Source organism: Heterodontus francisci, chromosome 9 (assembly GCF_036365525.1).
Source record: "Heterodontus francisci isolate sHetFra1 chromosome 9, sHetFra1.hap1, whole genome shotgun sequence".
NCBI lineage: Eukaryota > Metazoa > Chordata > Chondrichthyes > Heterodontiformes > Heterodontidae > Heterodontus > Heterodontus francisci.
The window spans coordinates 113,923,964-113,942,729 of record NC_090379.1 but is presented as its reverse complement, the minus strand read 5'-3'; the positions used below and the strand labels follow the sequence as shown (position 1 = coordinate 113,942,729).

Genomic DNA, 18,766 nt, shown 5'->3' with positions numbered 1-18,766 from the left:
CCAGTTCAGTTCAGTGCTGATCCCAGTTTCGGATCAGTTCAGTGCTGATCCCAGTTTCGGATCAGTTCAGTGCTGATCCCAGTTTCGGATCAGTTCAGTGCTGATCCCTGTTTCAGTTCAGTTCAGTTCAGTGCTGATCCCAGCTTCGGATCAGTTCAGTGCTGATCCCAGTTTCGGATCAGTTCAGTTCAGTGCTGATCCCAGTTTCGGATCAGTTCAGTGCTGATCCCAGTTTCAGATCAGTTCAGTTCAGTGCTGATCCCAGCTTCGGATCAGTTCAGTGCTGATCCCAGTTTCGGATCAGTTCAGTGCTGATCCCAGTTTCGTTCAGTTCAGTGCTGATCCCAGCTTCGGATCAGTTCAGTGCTGATCCCAGCTTCGGATCAGTTCAGTGCTGATCCCAGTTTCGGATCAGTTCAGTGCTGATCCCAGTTTCGGATCAGTTCAGTTCAGTGCTGATCCCAGTTTCGGATCAGTTCAGTTCAGTGCTGATCCCAGTTTCGGATCAGTTCAGTGCTGATCCCAGTTTCAGATCTGTTCAGTTCAGTGCTGATCCCAGTTTCGGATCAGTTCAGTGCTGATCCCAGTTTCGGATCAGTTCAGTGCTGATCCCAGTTTCGGATCAGTTCAGTGCTGATCCCAGTTTCGGATCAGTTCAGTGCTGATCCCAGTTTCGGATCAGTTCACTGCTGATCCCAGCTTCGGATCAGTTCAGTGCTGATCCCAGTTTCGGATCAGTTCAGTGCTGATCCCAGTTTCGGATCAGTTCAGTGCTGATCCCAGTTTCGGATCAGTTCAGTGCTGATCCCAGTTTCAGTTCAGATCAGTTCAGTGCTGATCCCAGCTTCGGATCAGTTCAGTGCTGATCCCAGTTTCAGATCAGTTCAGTTCAGTGCTGATCCCAGTTTCGGATCAGTTCAGTGCTGATCCCAGTTTCGGATCAGTTCAGTGCTGATCCCAGCTTCGGATGTTCAGTGCTGATCCCAGCTTCGGATCAGTTCAGTGCTGATCCCAGTTTCGGATCAGTTCAGTTCATTGCCGATCCCAACTTCGGATCAGTTCAGTGCCGATCCCAACTTCGGATCAGTTCAGTGCCGATCCCAACTTCGGATCAGTTCAGTTCAGTGCCGATCCCAGTTTCGGATCAGTTCAGTGCTGATCCCAGTTTCGGTTCAGTTCAGTTCAGTGCTGATCCCAGTTTCGGTTCAGTTCAGTTCAGTTCAGTTCAGTGCTGATCCCCGCTTAGTTCAGTTCAGTTCAGTTCAGTGCTGATCCCAGCTTAGTTCAGTTCAGTTCAGTGCTGATCCCAGCTTAGTTCAGTTCAGTTCAGTGCTGATCCCAGCTTAGTTCAGTTCAGTTCAGTTCAGTGCTGATCCCAGCTCAGTTCAGTTCAGTTCAGTGCTGATCCCAGCTCAGTTCAGTTCACTTCAGTGCTGATCCCCGCTTAGGTCAGTTCAGTTCAGTTCAGTGCTGATCCCCGCTAAGTTCAGTTCAGTTCAGTGCTGATCCCAGCTTCAGCTCAGTTCAGTTCAGTTCAGTGCTGATCCCAGCTCAGTTCAGTTCAGTTCAGTGCTGATCCCCGCTTAGGTCAGTTCAGTTCAGTTCAGTGCTGATCCCCGCTTAGTTCAGTTCAGTTCAGTGCTGATCCCAGCTTCAGATCAGTTCAGTTCAGTTCAGTGCTGATCCCCGCTTAGTTCAGTTCAGTTCAGTGCTGATCCCAGCTTCAGATCAGTTCAGTTCAGTTCAGTGCTGATCCCAGCTTCGGATCAGTTCAGTTCAGTTCAGTGGTGATCCCCGCTTAGTTCAGTTCAGTTCAGTTCAGTGCTGATCCCAGCTTCAGATCAGTTCAGTTCAGTTCAGTTCAGTGCTGATCCCAGCTTCGGATCAGTTTAGTTCAGTTCAGTGCTGATCCCCGCTTAGTTCAGTTCAGTTCAGTTCAGTGCTGATCCCAGCTTAGTTCAGTTCAGTGCTGATCCCTGCTCAGTTCAGTTCAGTTCAGTGCTGATCCCAGCTCAGTTCAGTTCAGTTCAGTGCTGATCCCCGCTTAGTTCAGTTCAGTTCAGTTCAGTGCTGATCCCCGCTTAGTTCAGTTCAGTTCAGTGCTGATCCCAGCTTAGTTCAGTTCAGTTCAGTTCAGTGCTGATCCCCGCTTAGTTCAGTTCAGTTCAGTGCTGATCCCAGCTTCGTTCAGTTCAGTTCAGTTCAGTGCTGATCCCAGCTCAGTTCAGTTCAGTTCAGTGCTGATCCCAGCTCAGTTCAGTTCAGTTCAGTGCTGATCCCAGCTCAGTTCAGTTCAGTTCAGTGCTGATCCCCGCTTAGTTCAGTTCAGTTCAGTTCAGTGCTGATCCCAGCTCAGTTCAGTTCAGTTCAGTGCTGAACCCCGCTTAGTTCAGTTCAGTTCAGTTCAGTGCTGATCCCCGCTTAGTTCAGTTCAGTTTAGTTCAGTGCTGATCCCTGCTCAGTTCAGTTCAGTTCAGTGCTGATCCCCGCTTAGTTCAGTTCAGTTCAGTTCAGTGCTGATCCAAGCTTAGTTCAGTTCAGTTCAGTTCAGTGCTGATCCCAGCTTCGGATCAGTTCAGTTTAGTTCAGTGCTGATCCCCGCTTAGTTCAGTTCAGTTCAGTTCAGTGCTGATCCCCGCTTAGTTCAGTTCAGTTCAGTGCTGATCCCCGCTTAGTTCAGTTCAGTTCAGTTCAGTGCTGATCCCCGCATAGTTCAGTTCAGTTCAGTTCAGTGCTGATCCCAGCTTAGTTCAGTTCAGTTCAGTTCAGTGCTGATCCCCGCTTAGTTCAGTTCAGTTCAGTTCAGTGCTGATCCCAGCTTAGTTCAGTTCAGTTCAGTTCAGTGCTGATCCCAGCTGAGTTCAGTTCAGTTCAGTTCAGTGCTGGTCCCCGCTTTGTTCAGTTCAGTTCAGTTCAGTGCTGATCCCAGCTTCGGATCAGTTCAGTTCAGTTCAGTTCAGTGCTGATCCCCGCTTAGTTCAGTTCAGTTCATTGCTGATCCCAGCTTAGTTCAATTCAGTTCAGTTCAGTGCTGATCCCCGCTTAGTTCAGTTCAGTTCATTGCTGATCCCCGCTTAGTTCAGTTCAGTTCAGTTCAGTGCTGATCCCCGCTTAGTTCAGTTCAGTTCAGTTCAGTGCTGATCCCCGCTTAGTTCAGTTCAGTTCAGTGCTGATCCCAGTTTCGGATCAGTTCAGTTCAGTTCAGTTCAGTGCTGATCCCCGCTTAGTTCAGTTCAGTTCAGTTCAGTGCTGATCCCAGCTTAGTTCAGTTCAGTTCAGTGCTGATCCCAGCTTAGTTCAGTTCAGTTCAGTTCAGTGCTGATCCCAGCTCAGTTCAGTTCAGTTCAGTGCTGATCCCAGCTCAGTTCAGTTCACTTCAGTGCTGATCCCCACTTAGGTCAGTTCAGTTCACTTCAGTGCTGATCCCCGCTAAGTTCAGTTCAGTTCAGTGCTGATCCCAGCTTCAGCTCAGTTCAGTTCAGTTCAGTGCTGATCCCAGCTCAGTTCAGTTCAGTTCAGTGCTGATCCCCGCTTAGGTCAGTTCAGTTCAGTTCAGTGCTGATCCCCGCTTAGTTCAGTTCAGTTCAGTGCTGATCCCAGCTTCAGATCAGTTCAGTTCAGTTCAGTGCTGATCCCCGCTTAGTTCAGTTCAGTTCAGTGCTGATCCCAGCTTCAGATCAGTTCAGTTCAGTTCAGTGCTGATCCCAGCTTCGGATCAGTTCAGTTCAGTTCAGTGGTGATCCCCGCTTAGTTCAGTTCAGTTCAGTTCAGTGCTGATCCCAGCTTCAGATCAGTTCAGTTCAGTTCAGTTCAGTGCTGATCCCAGCTTCGGATCAGTTTAGTTCAGTTCAGTGCTGATCCCCGCTTAGTTCAGTTCAGTTCAGTTCAGTGCTGATCCCAGCTTAGTTCAGTTCAGTGCTGATCCCTGCTCAGTTCAGTTCAGTTCAGTGCTGATCCCAGCTCAGTTCAGTTCAGTTCAGTGCTGATCCCCGCTTAGTTCAGTTCAGTTCAGTTCAGTGCTGATCCCCGCTTAGTTCAGTTCAGTTCAGTGCTGATCCCAGCTTAGTTCAGTTCAGTTCAGTTCAGTGCTGATCCCCGCTTAGTTCAGTTCAGTTCAGTGCTGATCCCAGCTTCGTTCAGTTCAGTTCAGTTCAGTGCTGATCCCAGCTCAGTTCAGTTCAGTTCAGTGCTGATCCCAGCTCAGTTCAGTTCAGTTCAGTGCTGATCCCCGCTTAGTTCAGTTCAGTTCAGTTCAGTGCTGATCCCAGCTCAGTTCAGTTCAGTTCAGTGCTGATCCCCGCTTAGTTCAGTTCAGTTCAGTTCAGTGCTGATCCCCGCTTAGTTCAGTTCAGTTTAGTTCAGTGCTGATCCCTGCTCAGTACAGTTCAGTTCAGTGCTGATCCCCGCTTAGTTCAGTTCAGTTCAGTTCAGTGCTGATCCAAGCTTAGTTCAGTTCAGTTCAGTTCAGTGCTGATCCCAGCTTCGGATCAGTTCAGTTTAGTTCAGTGCTGATCCCCGCTTAGTTCAGTTCAGTTCAGTTCAGTGCTGATCCCCGCTTAGTTCAGTTCAGTTCAGTGCTGATCCCCGCTTAGTTCAGTTCAGTTCAGTGCTGATCCCCGCTTAGTTCAGTTCAGTTCAGTTCAGTGCTGATCCCAGCTTAGTTCAGTTCAGTTCAGTTCAGTGCTGATCCCCGCTTAGTTCAGTTCAGTTCAGTTCAGTGCTGATCCCAGCTTAGTTCAGTTCAGTTCAGTTCAGTGCTGATCCCAGCTGAGTTCAGTTCAGTTCAGTTCAGTGCTGGTCCCCGCTTTGTTCAGTTCAGTTCAGTTCAGTGCTGATCCCAGCTTCGGATCAGTTCAGTTCAGTTCAGTTCAGTGCTGATCCCCGCTTAGTTCAGTTCAGTTCATTGCTGATCCCAGCTTAGTTCAATTCAGTTCAGTTCAGTGCTGATCCCCGCTTAGCTCAGTTCAGTTCATTGCTGATCCCCGCTTAGTTCAGTTCAGTTCAGTTCAGTGCTGATCCCCGCTTAGTTCAGTTCAGTTCAGTTCAGTGCTGATCCCCGCTTAGTTCAGTTCAGTTCAGTGCTGATCCCCGCTTAGTTCAGTTCAGTTCAGTTCAGTGCTGATCCCCGCTTAGTTCAGTTCAGTTCAGTGCTGATCCCAGCTTAGTTCAGTTCAGTTCAGTGCTGATCCCAGCTTAGTTCAGTTCAGTTCAGTTCAGTTCAGTGCTGATCCCAGCTTAGTTCAGTTCAGTTCAGTGCTGATCCCAGCTTAGTTCAGTTCAGTTCAGTGCTGATCCCAGCTTCGGATCAGTTCAGTTCAGTGCTGATCCCAGCTTAGTTCAGTTCAGTTCAGTTCAGTGCTGATCCCAGCTTAGTTCAGTTCAGTTCAGTGCTGATCCCAGCTTAGTTCAGTTCAGTTCAGTTCAGTGCTGATCCCCGCTTAGTTCAGTTCAGTTCAGTGCTGATCCCCGCTTAGTTCAGTTCAGTTCAGTTCAGTGCTGATCCCAGCTTAGTTCAGTTCAGTTCAGTGCTGATCCCCGCTTAGTTCAGTTCAGTTCAGTTCAGTGCTGATCCCAGCTTAGTTCAGTTCAGTTCAGTTCAGTGCTGATCCCAGCTTAGTTCAGTTCAGTTCAGTGCTGATCCCAGCTTAGTTCAGTTCAGTTCAGTGCTGATCCCCGCTTAGTTCAGTTTAGTTCAGTTCAGTGCTGATCCCAGCTTAGTTCAGTTCAGTTCAGTTCAGTGCTGATCCCAGCTTAGTTCAGTTCAGTTCAGTGCTGATCCCCGCTTAGTTCAGTTCAGTTCAGTTCAGTGCTGATCCCAGCTTAGTTCAGTTCAGTTCAGTGCTGATCCCAGCTTCGGGTCAGTTCAGTTCAGTGCTGATCCCCGCTTAGTTCAGTTCAGTTCGGTTTAGTGCTGATCCCCGCTTAGTTCAGTTCAGTTCAGTTCAGTGCTGATCCCCGCTTAGTTCTGTTCAGTTCAGTTCAGTGCTGATCCCCGCTTAGTTCAGTTCAGTTCAGTTCCGTGCTGATCCCCACTTAGTTCAGTTCAGTTCAGTTCAGTGCTGATCCCAGCTGAGTTCAGTTCAGTTCAGTTCAGTGCTGATCCCCGCTTAGTTCAGTTCAGTTCAGTTCAGTGCTGATCCCCGCTTAGTTCAGTTCAGTTCAGTTCAGTGCTGATCCCCGCTTCGTTCAGTTCAGTTCAGTTCAGTGCTGATCCCCGCTTAGTTCAGTTCAGTTCAGTTCAGTGCTGATCCCCGCTTAGTTCAGTTCAGTTCAGTGCTGATCCCCGCTTAGTTCAGTTCAGTTCAGTTCAGTGCTGATCCCCGCTTAGTTCAGTTCAGTTCAGTTCAGTGCTGATCCCAGCTTAGTTCAGTTCAGTTCAGTGCTGATCCCCGCTTAGTTCAGTTCAGTTCAGTTCAGTGCTGATCCCAGCTTAGTTCAGTTCAGTGCTGATCCCCGCTTAGTTCAGTTCAGTTCAGTTCAGTGCTGATCCCCGCTTAGTTCAGTTCAATTTAGTTCAGTGCTGATCCCAGCTTAGTTCAGTTCAGTTCAGTGCTGATCCCAGCTTAGTTCAGTTCAGTTCAGTGCTGATCCCCGCTTAGTTCAGTTCAGTTCAGTGCTGATCCCAGCTTAGTTCAGTTCAGTTCAGTGCTGATCCCCGCTTAGTTCAGTTCAGTTCAGTTCAGTGCTGATCCCCGCTTAGTTCAGTTCAATTTAGTTCACTGCTGATCCCCGCTTAGTTCAGTTCAGTTCAGTTCAGTGCTGATCCCCGCTTAGTTCAGTTCAGTTCAGTTCAGTGCTGATCCCCGCTTAGTTCAGTTCAGTTCAGTTCAGTGCTGATCCCCGCTTAGTTCAGTTCAGTTCAGTTCAGTGCTGAACACCGCTTAGTTCAGTTCAGTTCAGTTCAGTGCTGATCCCCGCTTAGTTCAGTTCAGTTCAGTTCAGTGCTGATCCCAGCTTAGTTCAGTTCAGTTCAGTGCTGATCCCCGCTTAGTTCAGTTCAGTTCAGTGCTGATCCCAGCTTAGTTCAGTTCAGTTCAGTTCAGTGCTGATCCCCGCTTAGTTCAGTTCAGTTCAGTTCTGATCCCAGCCCAGTTCAGTTCAGTTCAGTTCAGTGCTGATCCCCGCTTAGTTCAGTTCAGTTCAGTTCAGTGCTGATCCCCGCTTAGTTCAGTTCAGTTCAGTTCAGTTCAGTGCTGATCCCAGCTTAGTTCAGTTCAGTTCAGTGCTGATCCCCGCTTGGTTCAGTTCAGTTCAGTTCAGTGCTGATCCCCGCTTAGTTCAGTTCAGTTCAGTGCTGATCCCCGCTTAGTTCAGTTCAGTTCAGTTCAGTTCAGTGCTGATCCCAGCTTAGTTCAGTTCAGTTCAGTTCAGTGCTGATCCCTGCTTAGTTCAGTTCAGTTCAGTTCAGTGCTGATCCCAGCTTAGTTCAGTTCAGTGCTGATCCCCGCTTAGTTCAGTTCAGTTCAGTTCAGTGCTGATCCCCGCTTAGTTCAGTTCAGTTCAGTGCTGATCCCCGCTTAGTTCTGTTCAGTTCAGTTCAGTGCTGATCCCCGCTTAGTTCAGTTCAGTTCAGTTCAGTGCTGATCCCAGCTTAGTTCAGTTCAGTTCAGTTCAGTGCTGATCCCCGCTTAGTTCAGTTCAGTTCAGTTCAGTTCAGTGCTGATCCCCGCTTAGTTCAGTTCAGTTCAGTTCAGTGCTGATCCCCGCTTAGTTCAGTTCAGTTCAGTTCAGTGCTGATCCCCGCTTAGTTCAGTTCAGTTCAGTTCAGTGCTGATCCCAGCTTAGTTCAGTTCAGTTCAGTGCTGATCCCAGCTTAGTTCAGTTCAGTTCAGTTCAGTGCTGATCCCCGCTTAGTTCAGTTCAGTTCAGTTCAGTGCTGATCCCCGCTTAGTTCAGTTCAGTTCAGTTCAGTGCTGATCCCCGCTTAGTTCAGTTCAGTTCAGTTCCGTGCTGATCCCCACTTAGTTCAGTTCAGTTCAGTTCAGTGCTGATCCCAGCTGAGTTCAGTTCAGTTCAGTTCAGTGCTGATCCCCGCTTCGTTCAGTTCAGTTCAGTTCAGTGCTGATCCCCGCTTATTTCAGTTCAGTTCAGTTCAGTGCTGATCCCCGCTTAGTTCAGTTCAGTTCAGTTCAGTGCTGATCCCCGCTTAGTTCAGTTCAGTTCAGTTCAGTGCTGATCCCCGCTTAGTTCAGTTCAGTTCAGTTCAGTGCTGATCCCCGCTTAGTTCAGTTCAGTTCAGTTCAGTGCTGATCCCCGCTTAGTTCAGTTCAGTTCAGTTCAGTGCTGATCCCCGCTTAGTTCAGTTCAGTTCACAGAGTTCATGTTCGTAGGTAGTCTGATCCCCGCTTAGTTCAGTTCAGTCAGTTCAGTGCTGATCCCCGCTTAGTTCAGTTCAGTTCAGTTCAGTGCTGATCCCCGCTTAGGTTCAGTTCAGTTCAGTCAGCTGATCCCAGCTTAGTTCAGTGGTTCAGTTCAGTGCTGATCCCGCCTTAGTTCAGTTCAGTTCAGTTCAGTGTGTCGTAGTTCAGTTCAGTAGTGCTGATCCCCGCTTCAGTTCAGTCAGTTCAGTGCTGTTCCCCCGCTTAGTTCAGTTCAGTTCAGTTCAGTGCTGATCCCAGCTTCAGTTCAGTTCAGTGCTGAACACCGCTTAGTTCAGTTCAGTTCAGTTCAGTGCTGATCCCCGCTTAGTCAGTTCAGTTCAGTTCAGTGCTGATCCCGCTAGTTCAGGGTCAGTTTGTCAGTGCGATCCGCTGCTTAGTTTCAGTTCAGTTCAGTTCAGTGCTGATCCCAGCTTAGTCAGTTCAGTTCAGTTCAGTGCTGATCCCCGCTTAGTTCAGTTCAGTTCAGTCATGCTGATCCCAGCCCAGTTCAGTTCAGTTCAGTTCAGTGCTGATCCCCGCTTAGTTCAGTTCAGTTCAGTTCAGTGCTGATCCCCGCTTAGTTCAGTTCAGTTCAGTTCAGTGCTGATCCAGCTTAGTTCAGTTCAGTTCAGTGCTGATCCCGCTTGGGTTCCAACTTCAAGTCAGTTCAGTGCTGATCCCCGCTTAGTCCGTTCAGTCTGTTCAGTGCTGATCCCGCTTAGTTCAGTTCAGTCAGTTCAGTGCTGATCCCCGCTTAGTTCAGTTCGTCAGTCTGATTCAGTTCAGTTCAGGATGATCCTCCGCATAGTTCAGTTCAGTTCAGTTCAGTGCTGATCCAGCTTCGTCAGTTCAGTTCAGTTCAGTGCTGATCCCGCTTAGTTCAGTTCAGTTCAGTGCTGATCCCCGCTTGGTTCAGTTCAGTTCAGTTCAGTGCTGATCCCGCTAGTTCTGTCAGTTCAGTTCAGTGCTGATCCCCGCTAGTCAGTCAGTTCAGTTCAGTGCTGATCCCAGCTTAGTGTCAGTCAGTTCAGTGCTGATTCCCCGCTTAGTTCAGTTCAGTTCAGTCAGTGCTGATCCCCGCTTGTTCAGTTCAGTTCAGTCAGCTGATCCCGCTTAGTTCAGTTCAGTTCAGTTCAGTGCTGATCCCAGCTTAGTTCAGTTCAGTTCAGTGCTGATCCCGCTTAGTCGTCAGTTCAGTCAGTGCTGATCCCCGCTGTCAGTTCAGTTCAGTTCAGTGCTGATCCCCGCTTAGTTCAGTTCAGTTCAGTTCAGTGCTGATCCCCGCTTAGTTCAGTTCAGTTCAGTGCTGATCCCCGCTTAGTTCTGTTCAGTTCAGTTCAGTGCTGATCCCCGCTTAGTTCAGTTCAGTTCAGTTCAGTGCTGATCCCAGCTTAGTTCAGTTCAGTTCAGTTCAGTGCTGATCCCCGCTTAGTTCAGTTCAGTTCAGTTCAGTTCAGTGCTGATCCCCGCTTAGTTCAGTTCAGTTCAGTTCAGTGCTGATCCCCGCTTAGTTCAGTTCAGTTCAGTTCAGTGCTGATCCCCGCTTAGTTCAGTTCAGTTCAGTTCAGTGCTGATCCCAGCTTAGTTCAGTTCAGTTCAGTGCTGATCCCAGCTTAGTTCAGTTCAGTTCAGTTCAGTGCTGATCCCCGCTTAGTTCAGTTCAGTTCAGTTCAGTGCTGATCCCCGCTTAGTTCAGTTCAGTTCAGTTCAGTGCTGATCCCCGCTTAGTTCAATTCAGTTCAGTTCAGTGCTGATCCCCGCTTAGTTCTGTTCAGTTCAGTTCAGTGCTGATCCCAGCTTAGTTCAGTTCAGTTCAGTTCAGTGCTGATCCCCGCTTAGTTCTGTTCAGTTCAGTTCAGTGCTGATCCCCGCTTAGTTCAGTTCAGTTCAGTTCAGTGCTGATCCCAGCTTAGTTCAGTTCAGTTCAGTGCTGATCCCAGCTTAGTTCAGTTCAGTTCAGTTCAGTGCTGATCCCCGCTTAGTTCAGTTCAGTTCAGTGCTGATCCCAGCTTAGTTCAGTTCAGTTCAGTTCAGTGCTGATCCCAGCTCAGTTCAGTTCAGTTCAGTGCTGATCCCAGCTCGGTTCAGTTCAGTTCAGTGCTGATCCCCGCTTAGTTCAGTTCAGTTCAGTTCAGTGCTGATCCCAGCTCAGTTCAGTTCAGTTCAGTGCTGATCCCCGCTTAGTTCAGTTCAGTTCAGTTCAGTGCTGATCCCCGCTTAGTTCAGTTCAGTTTAGTTCAGTGCTGATCCCAATTCAGTTCAGTTCAGTTCAGTGCTGATCCCCGCTTAGTTCAGTTCAGTTCAGTTCAGTGCTGATCCAAGCTTAGTTCAGTTCAGTTCAGTTCAGTGCTGATCCCAGCTTCGGATCAGTTCAGTTTAGTTCAGTGCTGATCCCCGCTTAGTTCAGTTCAGTTCAGTTCAGTGCTGATCCCCGCTTAGTTCAGTTCAGTTCAGTTCAGTGCTGATCCCCGCTTAGTTCAGTTCAGTTCAGTGCTGATCCCCGCTTAGTTCTGTTCAGTTCAGTTCAGTGCTGATCCCCGCTTAGTTCTGTTCAGTTCAGTTCAGTGCTGATCCCAGCTTAGTTCAGTTCAGTTCAGTTCAGTGCTGATCCCCGCTTAGTTCTGTTCAGTTCAGTGCTGATCCCAGCTTAGTTCAGTTCAGTTCAGTGCTGATCCCCGCTTAGTTCAGTTCAGTTCAGTGCTGATCCCAGCTTAGTTCAGTTCAGTTCAGTTCAGTGCTGATCCCAGCTCAGTTCAGTTCAGTTCAGTGCTGATCCCAGCTCAGTTCACTTCAGTTCAGTGCTGATCCCCGCTTAGTTCAGTTCAGTTCAGTTCAGTGCTGATCCCAGCTCAGTTCAGTACAGTTCAGTGCTGATCCCCGCTTAGTTCAGTTCAGTTCAGTTCAGTGCTGATCCCCGCTTAGTTCAGTTCAGTTTAGTTCAGTGCTGATCCCAGCTCAGTTCAGTTCAGTTCAGTGCTGATCCCCGCTTAGTTCAGTTCAGTTCAGTTCAGTGCTGATCCAAGCTTAGTTCAGTTCAGTTCAGTGCTGATCCCAGCTTCGGATCAGTTCAGTTTAGTTCAGTGCTGATCCCCGCTTAGTTCAGTTCAGTTCAGTTCAGTGCTGATCCCCGCTTAGTTCAGTTCAGTTCAGTTCAGTGCTGATCCCCGTTTAGTTCAGTTCAGTTCAGTTCAGTGCTGATCCCCGCTTAGTTCAGTTCAGTTCAGTTCAGTGCTGATCCCCGCTTAGTTCAGTTCAGTTCATTTCAGTGCTGATCCCCGCTTAGTTCAGTTCAGTTCAGTTCAGTGCTGATCCCCGCTTAGTTCAGTTCAGTTCAGTTCAGTGCTGATCCCAGCTTAGTTCAGTTCAGTTCAGTTCAGTGCTGATCCCCACTTGGTTCAGTTCAGTTCAGTTCAGTGCTGATCCCCGCTTAGTTCAGTTCAGTTCAGTTCAGTGCTGATCCCAGCTTAGTTCAGTTCAGTTCAGTTCAGTGCTGATCCCCGCTTAGTTCAGTTCAGTTCAGTGCTGATCCCCGCTTAGTTCAGTTCAGTTCAGTTCAGTGCTGATCCCAGCTTAGTTCAGTTCAGTTCAGTTCAGTGCTGATCCCAGCTCAGTTCAGTTCAGTTCAGTGCTAATGCCACGTACTGACAGTCGGATAGTTTATATTTTAAATTCCACCCTTTGTAAGTCAGCTGCCAGCATGTTTCAATGAGGCGTGATTACACACCTTTGTTTACCATTGGTTGCTTTCAGAGAGAGGCAGCCTGAGGAATGTGAACACCTGGGAATACTGTCGGCAGGTCCCCAGCCCCAGCTTGTCTTCCAACCACGTGGCTAACTTCAGTTTTGCTCATTGCAGATTCATTCCCTGAAGCTGCCCTCCACCAGTTCGATATGTGGCAGAAGAGGAAAGCCCATCGCTTGGAGATTTCAGCTCCTCTCAACTTCCAGCACAGGGTCCATACCTCCTTTGATCCACAGCACCAGAAATTCATTGGCCTGCCCCAGCAGTGGCAGGGCCTGCTGGTAGACAGTGTGAAACGCCCGAAACCCTTGGTAGATCCGTCCAGGGTTACCCCAGTGGAGCTCACACCATTAAAGGTAAGGCCACTGGGCACTGAGGGCAAGGGGCACTGAGGGGGCAAGTGGAATTGGAACATTGAGGGTGAGGGGCATTGAGGGTGAGGGATCTAACATGTGAATAATTAAAGGGAAGGAGCAGTGGGCTACTGAGAAAAACAAACCCAATAAACCATCATGTCTGAAAACACATTACATGTGAAAGCAAATTGATGACTGGTCTGTCTGGTATTACCCTCAGGATCCCTTCTATCACCTGGCTTTAAACTGCTGTGCAAAGTAGTTGACAGCAGCCCACTGTTTCCTAATTAACATTCTAGATGTGAGGGTTAAAAATCTTGCATCTCAGTGAGTTAACCCTTTGTAAGCTAAATCTAACCTTTATAGTAATATAACATGAATTGAAACCAAATCTCTCCTCAGCCCAAAACTATTACATTGATAGTTTGTGTGAGTCTGTGTGTATGAGTGTGCAGCATGTATGAGCATGTGTCTGTGTGCATGCATGTGAGTTTAGTAGTGTATGAGTGCATGCATGATTGTGGGTGCGACTGTATGAGAGTGTGTGAGTGTACGACTGTATGTTGTGTGGCATGTTTGAGCGTGCGAGTGTGCATGTGTGAATGAGCATGTGTGGGAATCTGTACATGTGGTATTCGTGAGTCTAAGTGCCTGTGTGAGTCAGTGTGTGCATGTGAGTCAGCGAGTGTAATAGTCAGTGTGTACATGTTTGAGTCTGTGTGTTAATGGATGTGAGTGTGCAAGTATATAAGTGTGTGTGAATATATGAGTGTGTGCACGAGCATGTGCATCATGAGTGTGTGTGTGTGAGTGTGTGTTTATGAATGAGGGTGTGTATATGTGTTTGCATGTATGAATGACTGTGTGTGTGTGTTTGTGTGTATATGAGTGTGTGTGTATGTCTGTGAGTGTGTGTATTATATGTGTGTGTGTGTGTTTGTGTGTCTGTGAATGAGTGTGTGTGTGTATATATTTGTGTATGTGTGTGTATGACTGAGTGTGTGTGTGTTTGTATGTATATATGACAGAGTGTGTGTGTCTGTGTATGACTGAGTGTGTCTGTGTATATGTGTGTGTGTGTGGGTGTGTGTGTGTATGTATGGGTGTGTGTGTGTATGTGTGTGGGTGTGTGTGTGTATGTGTGTGTGTGTGTGTGTATGTATGGGTGTGTGTGTGTGTGTATGACTGTGCATGCCTGTGTGTATGTATATGAGTGCGTGTGTGTGAGTGTGCATGCCTGTGTGTGTTTTATGTATATGAGTGTGTGTGTATGTATATGAATGTGTGTGTGTGTGTATGAGTGTGCATGCCTGTGTGTGTTTGTATGTATATGAGTGTGTGTGTATGAGTGTGCATGCCTGTGTGTGTGTGTATGTATATGAGTGCGTGTGCGTGTATGTATGTGCATGCCTGTGTGTGTATGTATATGAGTACGTGTGTGTGTATGAGTGTGCATGCCAGTGTGTGTGTATGTATATGAATGTGTGTGTGTGTGTATGAGTGTGCATGCCTGTGTGTGTTTGTATGTATATGAGTGTGTGTGTGTGTGTATGAGTGTGCATGCCTGTGTGTGTGTGTGTTTGTATATGAGTGTGTGTGTGTATGAGTGTGCGTGCCTGTGTGTGTTTGTATATAAGTGTGTGTGTGTATGTATATGAGTGCATGTGCGTGTATGTGTGTGTGTGTGTGTGTATGAGTGTGTGTATATGAATGTGTGTGTGTGTGTATGAGTGTGCATGCCTGTGTGTGTGTTTGTATATGAGTGTGTGTGTGTGTGTGTGTATGAGTGTGCATGCCTGTGTGTGTGTTTGTATATGAGTGTGTGTGTTTGTATATGAGTGTGTGTGTGTGTGTATGAGTGTGCATGCCTGTGTGTGTGTTTGTATATGAGTGTGTGTGTGTGTGTGTATGAGTGTGCATGCCTGTGTGTGTGTTTGTATATGAGTGTGTGTATGAGTGTGCATGCCTGTGTGTGTGTTTGTATATGAGTGTGTGTGTATGAGTATGTGTGCGTGCAGGTATCTGACTGTGAGTCTGTTTGTGTGATTAATTCTGAGTGTTGATGAGATTCCTCCTTCGTCAGGAAAGTTTTTCCTTTATTTGGGCACCAGTGGTGGGGGAACATCCTAGAATTTTGCGTGAAGTCTGCAGTGACTCAGGATGTTTTCCTCTTGCTACATGCCTGTGGTAGGAGAATTAGGCAAGGATTGGAGGGATGCTGAAGTACTGACACCTCATTGCTCACTGTGGGGTAGTAAAATGTGCGTGAGTGAGTGTGTGTCACAGGCTTCAGTAACACTGCACCTCAGTCCAGAAGGCTGATCCTGTTTAAGGGTCATCAGTGAAATAAATAATCTGTCTTTTACTCTATAAAGAGGGTGGACAGCTGACAACTCGAGTGTGTGAGGAGCGAGGCCAAGGTGAGCGGGTGTTTGAGAATCTGTGTCACGGTTGGGGAGGATGAATAGTTAATTGTACTGATCAAATGCTGTGGGGGTTTATGTAAGTGGTGTTTGCCCCCACAGGGAGAGAGTGTCCACTCTGTACTGATCAGAGCCTGTCCCTGTGAAGGTTTCTCTGTTCGTTGGGGCGTCTCGTGGATGGTTATGTGTATCCGACGTCTGTAAAACCGAAAATAAAATAATTGCTTGTTTGCACAGGAAGTAATGTATCAGAATTCACTAAGCACGTTCCTTCTCTGGTCTATTGTAGGCCATTGAACAGTCAGTTTCTAATTAGTTATAACCTGGCAATAGACACACCACCTTTTAAAGATTCAAATGATCAATCAGAAAGTGGGATTTTTGGTTTAGGCCCATGGGTTGCACTTACAATTGCAAACTATTCCCTGACTTTTGACCTTGATTACTATGCATGTTTCCTTCCTTAATTACTTAAATTGTCTTTTATTACACAGCCCATTGTCCGTGGAAACACGTCTGGAATCAATGGTTACATCACAGGGCTGCTGTCTGATATGCAGAAACTCTCTGTCACAAGGTCCAACTCTTTACGGAGAAACACTGTTTGCTCATCTCAGGGAAAAGAGAGCTTGCTGAGGCGAAACAAGCAACGCAACACCCAAGAAATGCCGCAAAAGCAGCCAAATTCCACGGGACGTTGGAGCAGAATCTTCTTCAGAGGTCAACAGGGAAGGAGTAAAGGAGAGAATGAGAGTTTCACAGCTGGGCTGAGTCATCCAAAGTGTTCACGTTTGCAACAAAATGGGGACGAGGCCCACAAGAGCAGGTCAATCCAAAACCTGTCCATCCCCTCATTGGAATATGAACGACAGAGGACAGAGTCTATCCATCATTCACCAAGTCTTTCATCCGAACCCCAGAACTCCACTGTCCCAGCTAAGGGAATCTCCACGGGACCTCCCTATCCACGTGCAGTGAGCAGGTTGAGACCAGGAAGAAGGAACAGTATTGGCTGGAGACCCATGTCCTGCTTCTTCATTCAACCCAGCCCAAAGTGGAAAAGAGAGCAGCGCTCGGGCTTGAGCTCGGACACGTCCTTTGACGCTCCAGTACGTGGCACCACAGGGCATCCACTCAACACCAATCCATCAGCAGACCCCTCGCCAGACACTTCAGCAGGAATTACATCAGCTATTCAAACTCAGGTACGGAAATTGGAACTGCTTGGGACTGAGGTTATGAACCTCAGTGCATCCATTTACCTAACCGGGTATTCCATCTATATGTGATGGACTGTGTCCCCTTGCTCTGAAAATGCTTTGTTTTCTATTGATGTTTGGATGCAGGTATGTGAAGGGATTATGGTAGCCTAGTGGTTAGAGCTCTGGAGCAGCAAGCTATAGTTTGTGAGTTCAAATCTTGCTGTAGGAAGTTGAATTTAACAGATGTGGTAAAGGGTAGGTTGGTACCGGGGGGTGGGGGGAGAAAAACAACAGTTGTAGAACCTCAACCTTACTAGGTTTACGAAGGAACCGACATTTGACTCCAGTTGTATTCTTTGTGCAAGCCCCTGAGCTATAGAAGGCCTACATCAATACTCCCTGTAAGCTATATGTATGTGTGGCTGAAAAGGCTGCTCACAAGTTGTCCCCTTAAAAATACTGTGGCTGCACAAAAAAAAGTTTAAAGGTACCTTGCATTCACATAAGCAGGCTGCGCACAATGGAAACAAGTTTAGAGGCCTCATTACTTGTCACCTTCTTGGAGCTACCAGGGGCAGGCAGTAAAAATAACCTTATCATTGTTGCCCAGATTCTGAGCACAACATATATATGGATTAAAATAATGAATGCTGAGGTTGTGAATGATACCAAATTAAGGGGGCATGGCAAACTGTGCAGAATACTGCTGGGAATGGGATGGATAGGTTAGAGGAGTGGGCAGGTCAATAATAGATACAGTTCAATGCAGAGCATTATTTTATCTTGAGAAGGAAGAAGGCAGTTTTAGTTCGAGCACACGGAATGGGACAAATTATTAATGTAAGGGTAGGGGTGCATCGAGGAAACAGTGACCAGAAAATATTTCAATAAAGCAGAGGGAGCTAGCCCAGATAAACTGGAAAGAAAAATTGGGATGGTGCACTAATTGGAAGCGTTCAAACAGGAGATGATTATGGTACAGACTAAACATGTCCCCACAGAAAATAATGCTGTATGCCAGAAACACGACAACAACATGCATTTATACAACACATTTAACATCAGAAAATGTCCCAAGGCACTGTTCAGGAATGTAATGAGATATAATTGACAGCAAGGCAATGAAGTGAAATCAGGTGACTAAAAGCTTGCCCAGCGAGGTAGGTTTTAAGGAGTGGTGTAGAGACAGAGGTTTAAGAAGATAATTCCAGAGCTTAGGGCTAGGAGGCTGAAGATGCAGCTGCCAATGACTTTTTTCCTCATTCACAGGATGTGGGCATTGATGGCAAGGCCAGCATTTATTGCCCATCACTATGCACCTGATTGACTGGTTAGGCCATTTCAGGGGGCAGTTAAGAGTCAACCACATTGCTGTGAGTCTGGGGTTACATTTTTTTTTATTTCCAAAATATACTTTATTCATAAAAATCTGTAAAAATTACATTGCCAAACAGTTTCCAAACAGCACCAAAAAATACAAACATTGCAAGGGAGATCAGTTTCCTTCAATACTGTCATGAGTTTCTTCCCAACCCTTCTGTTTCACAATTGTCATGTCAATTACAGTTTTACATTTACAGCAATTGAGAATATTAACGATACAGTTCGAGAGGTTTCCCATTGATCCAGCCCCTCAGTCCAGCTTGGTGGGGGGGACCTTACACTGTGGTCTTTCCCCATTGAGCCTTTGCTGCGGCTGCCCCAAGCTTTAGTGCGTCCCTCAGCACGTAGTCCTGGACCTTGGAATGTGCCAGTCTGCAACATTCGGTGGTGGACAACTCTTTGCGCTGGAAGACCAGCAAGTTTCAGGCAGACCAAAGAGCGTCTTTCACCAAGTTGGTGGTCCTCCAGCAGCAGTTGATGTGTATCTCGGTGTGCGTCCCTGGGAACAGCCCGTAGAGCACAGACTCCTGTGTTACAGAGCTGCTTGGGATGAACCTCGACAAAAACCACTGCATCTCTTTCCACACCTGGGGTCACATATAGGCCAGACCAGGTAAGGACTGCAGGTTGCCTTCCCTAAAGGCTGTTAAGGAACCAGATGTGTTTTTACAATAATCCAATAGCTTCATGGTCACCATTACTGACATTAGCTTTTTATTCCAGATTTATTTACTTAACTGAATTTTAAATTTCCCCTGTGGTGGGATTTGAACTCATGTCCCCAGCTCATTAGTGCAGGTGTCTGGACTGCTAGTGCAGTAATTTAACCATTAAGTTACCATATCCAACCCCACCCCCTCCCGCCCTCCCCCACAATGATGAGGCGAAGGGAATGAGGGATGTGCAGGAGGTCAAAATTGGAGGACTATAAGGCTGGAGACAGAGATGGGGAGGGACGAGGCCTTGATTTGAAAACGAGGATGGGAATTTTAAAATGAAGGCGAGGCAGGACTGGGAGCTAATGTAGGTCAGCGAGCACTGGGGTGATGGGAGAACGGGACTTGGTGTGAGTTAGTGTACAAGCAGAAGAGATTCGGATGAGGTTAAGTTTAAGGAAGGTGGAAATCGGGAGATCAGACAGGGCAGCATTGGAATAGTCGAATCTGGAGGGAAGAAAAGCATGGATGAGGGTTTCGGCAGCAGATGAGCTGAAGCAGGGGTAGAGGTGGGCGATATTAAGGAGGTGGAATTCGGCAGCCTTCATGATGGAGTGGATGTGGGATCGTAAGCCCATAAGGTC

General features: G+C 47.3%; 1 protein-coding gene across 3 annotated transcripts in view; it reads left to right on the top strand.

Moving 5' to 3' along the window:
• LOC137373991 (serine/threonine-protein kinase PAK 4-like) overlaps positions 1 to 18,766 on the top strand; it is a 149,720-nt gene that overhangs the window by 59,394 nt on the left and 71,560 nt on the right. For all 3 annotated transcript variants that reach the window (XM_068039711.1, XM_068039709.1, XM_068039710.1), the window contains exons 3-4: positions 12,217 to 12,458; positions 15,376 to 16,086. In XM_068039711.1, the coding sequence (XP_067895812.1) occupies positions 12,252 to 12,458; positions 15,376 to 16,086 (918 nt within the window). In that variant the 5' untranslated portion in view covers positions 12,217 to 12,251. The remainder of the gene's footprint in view (positions 1 to 12,216; positions 12,459 to 15,375; positions 16,087 to 18,766) is intronic.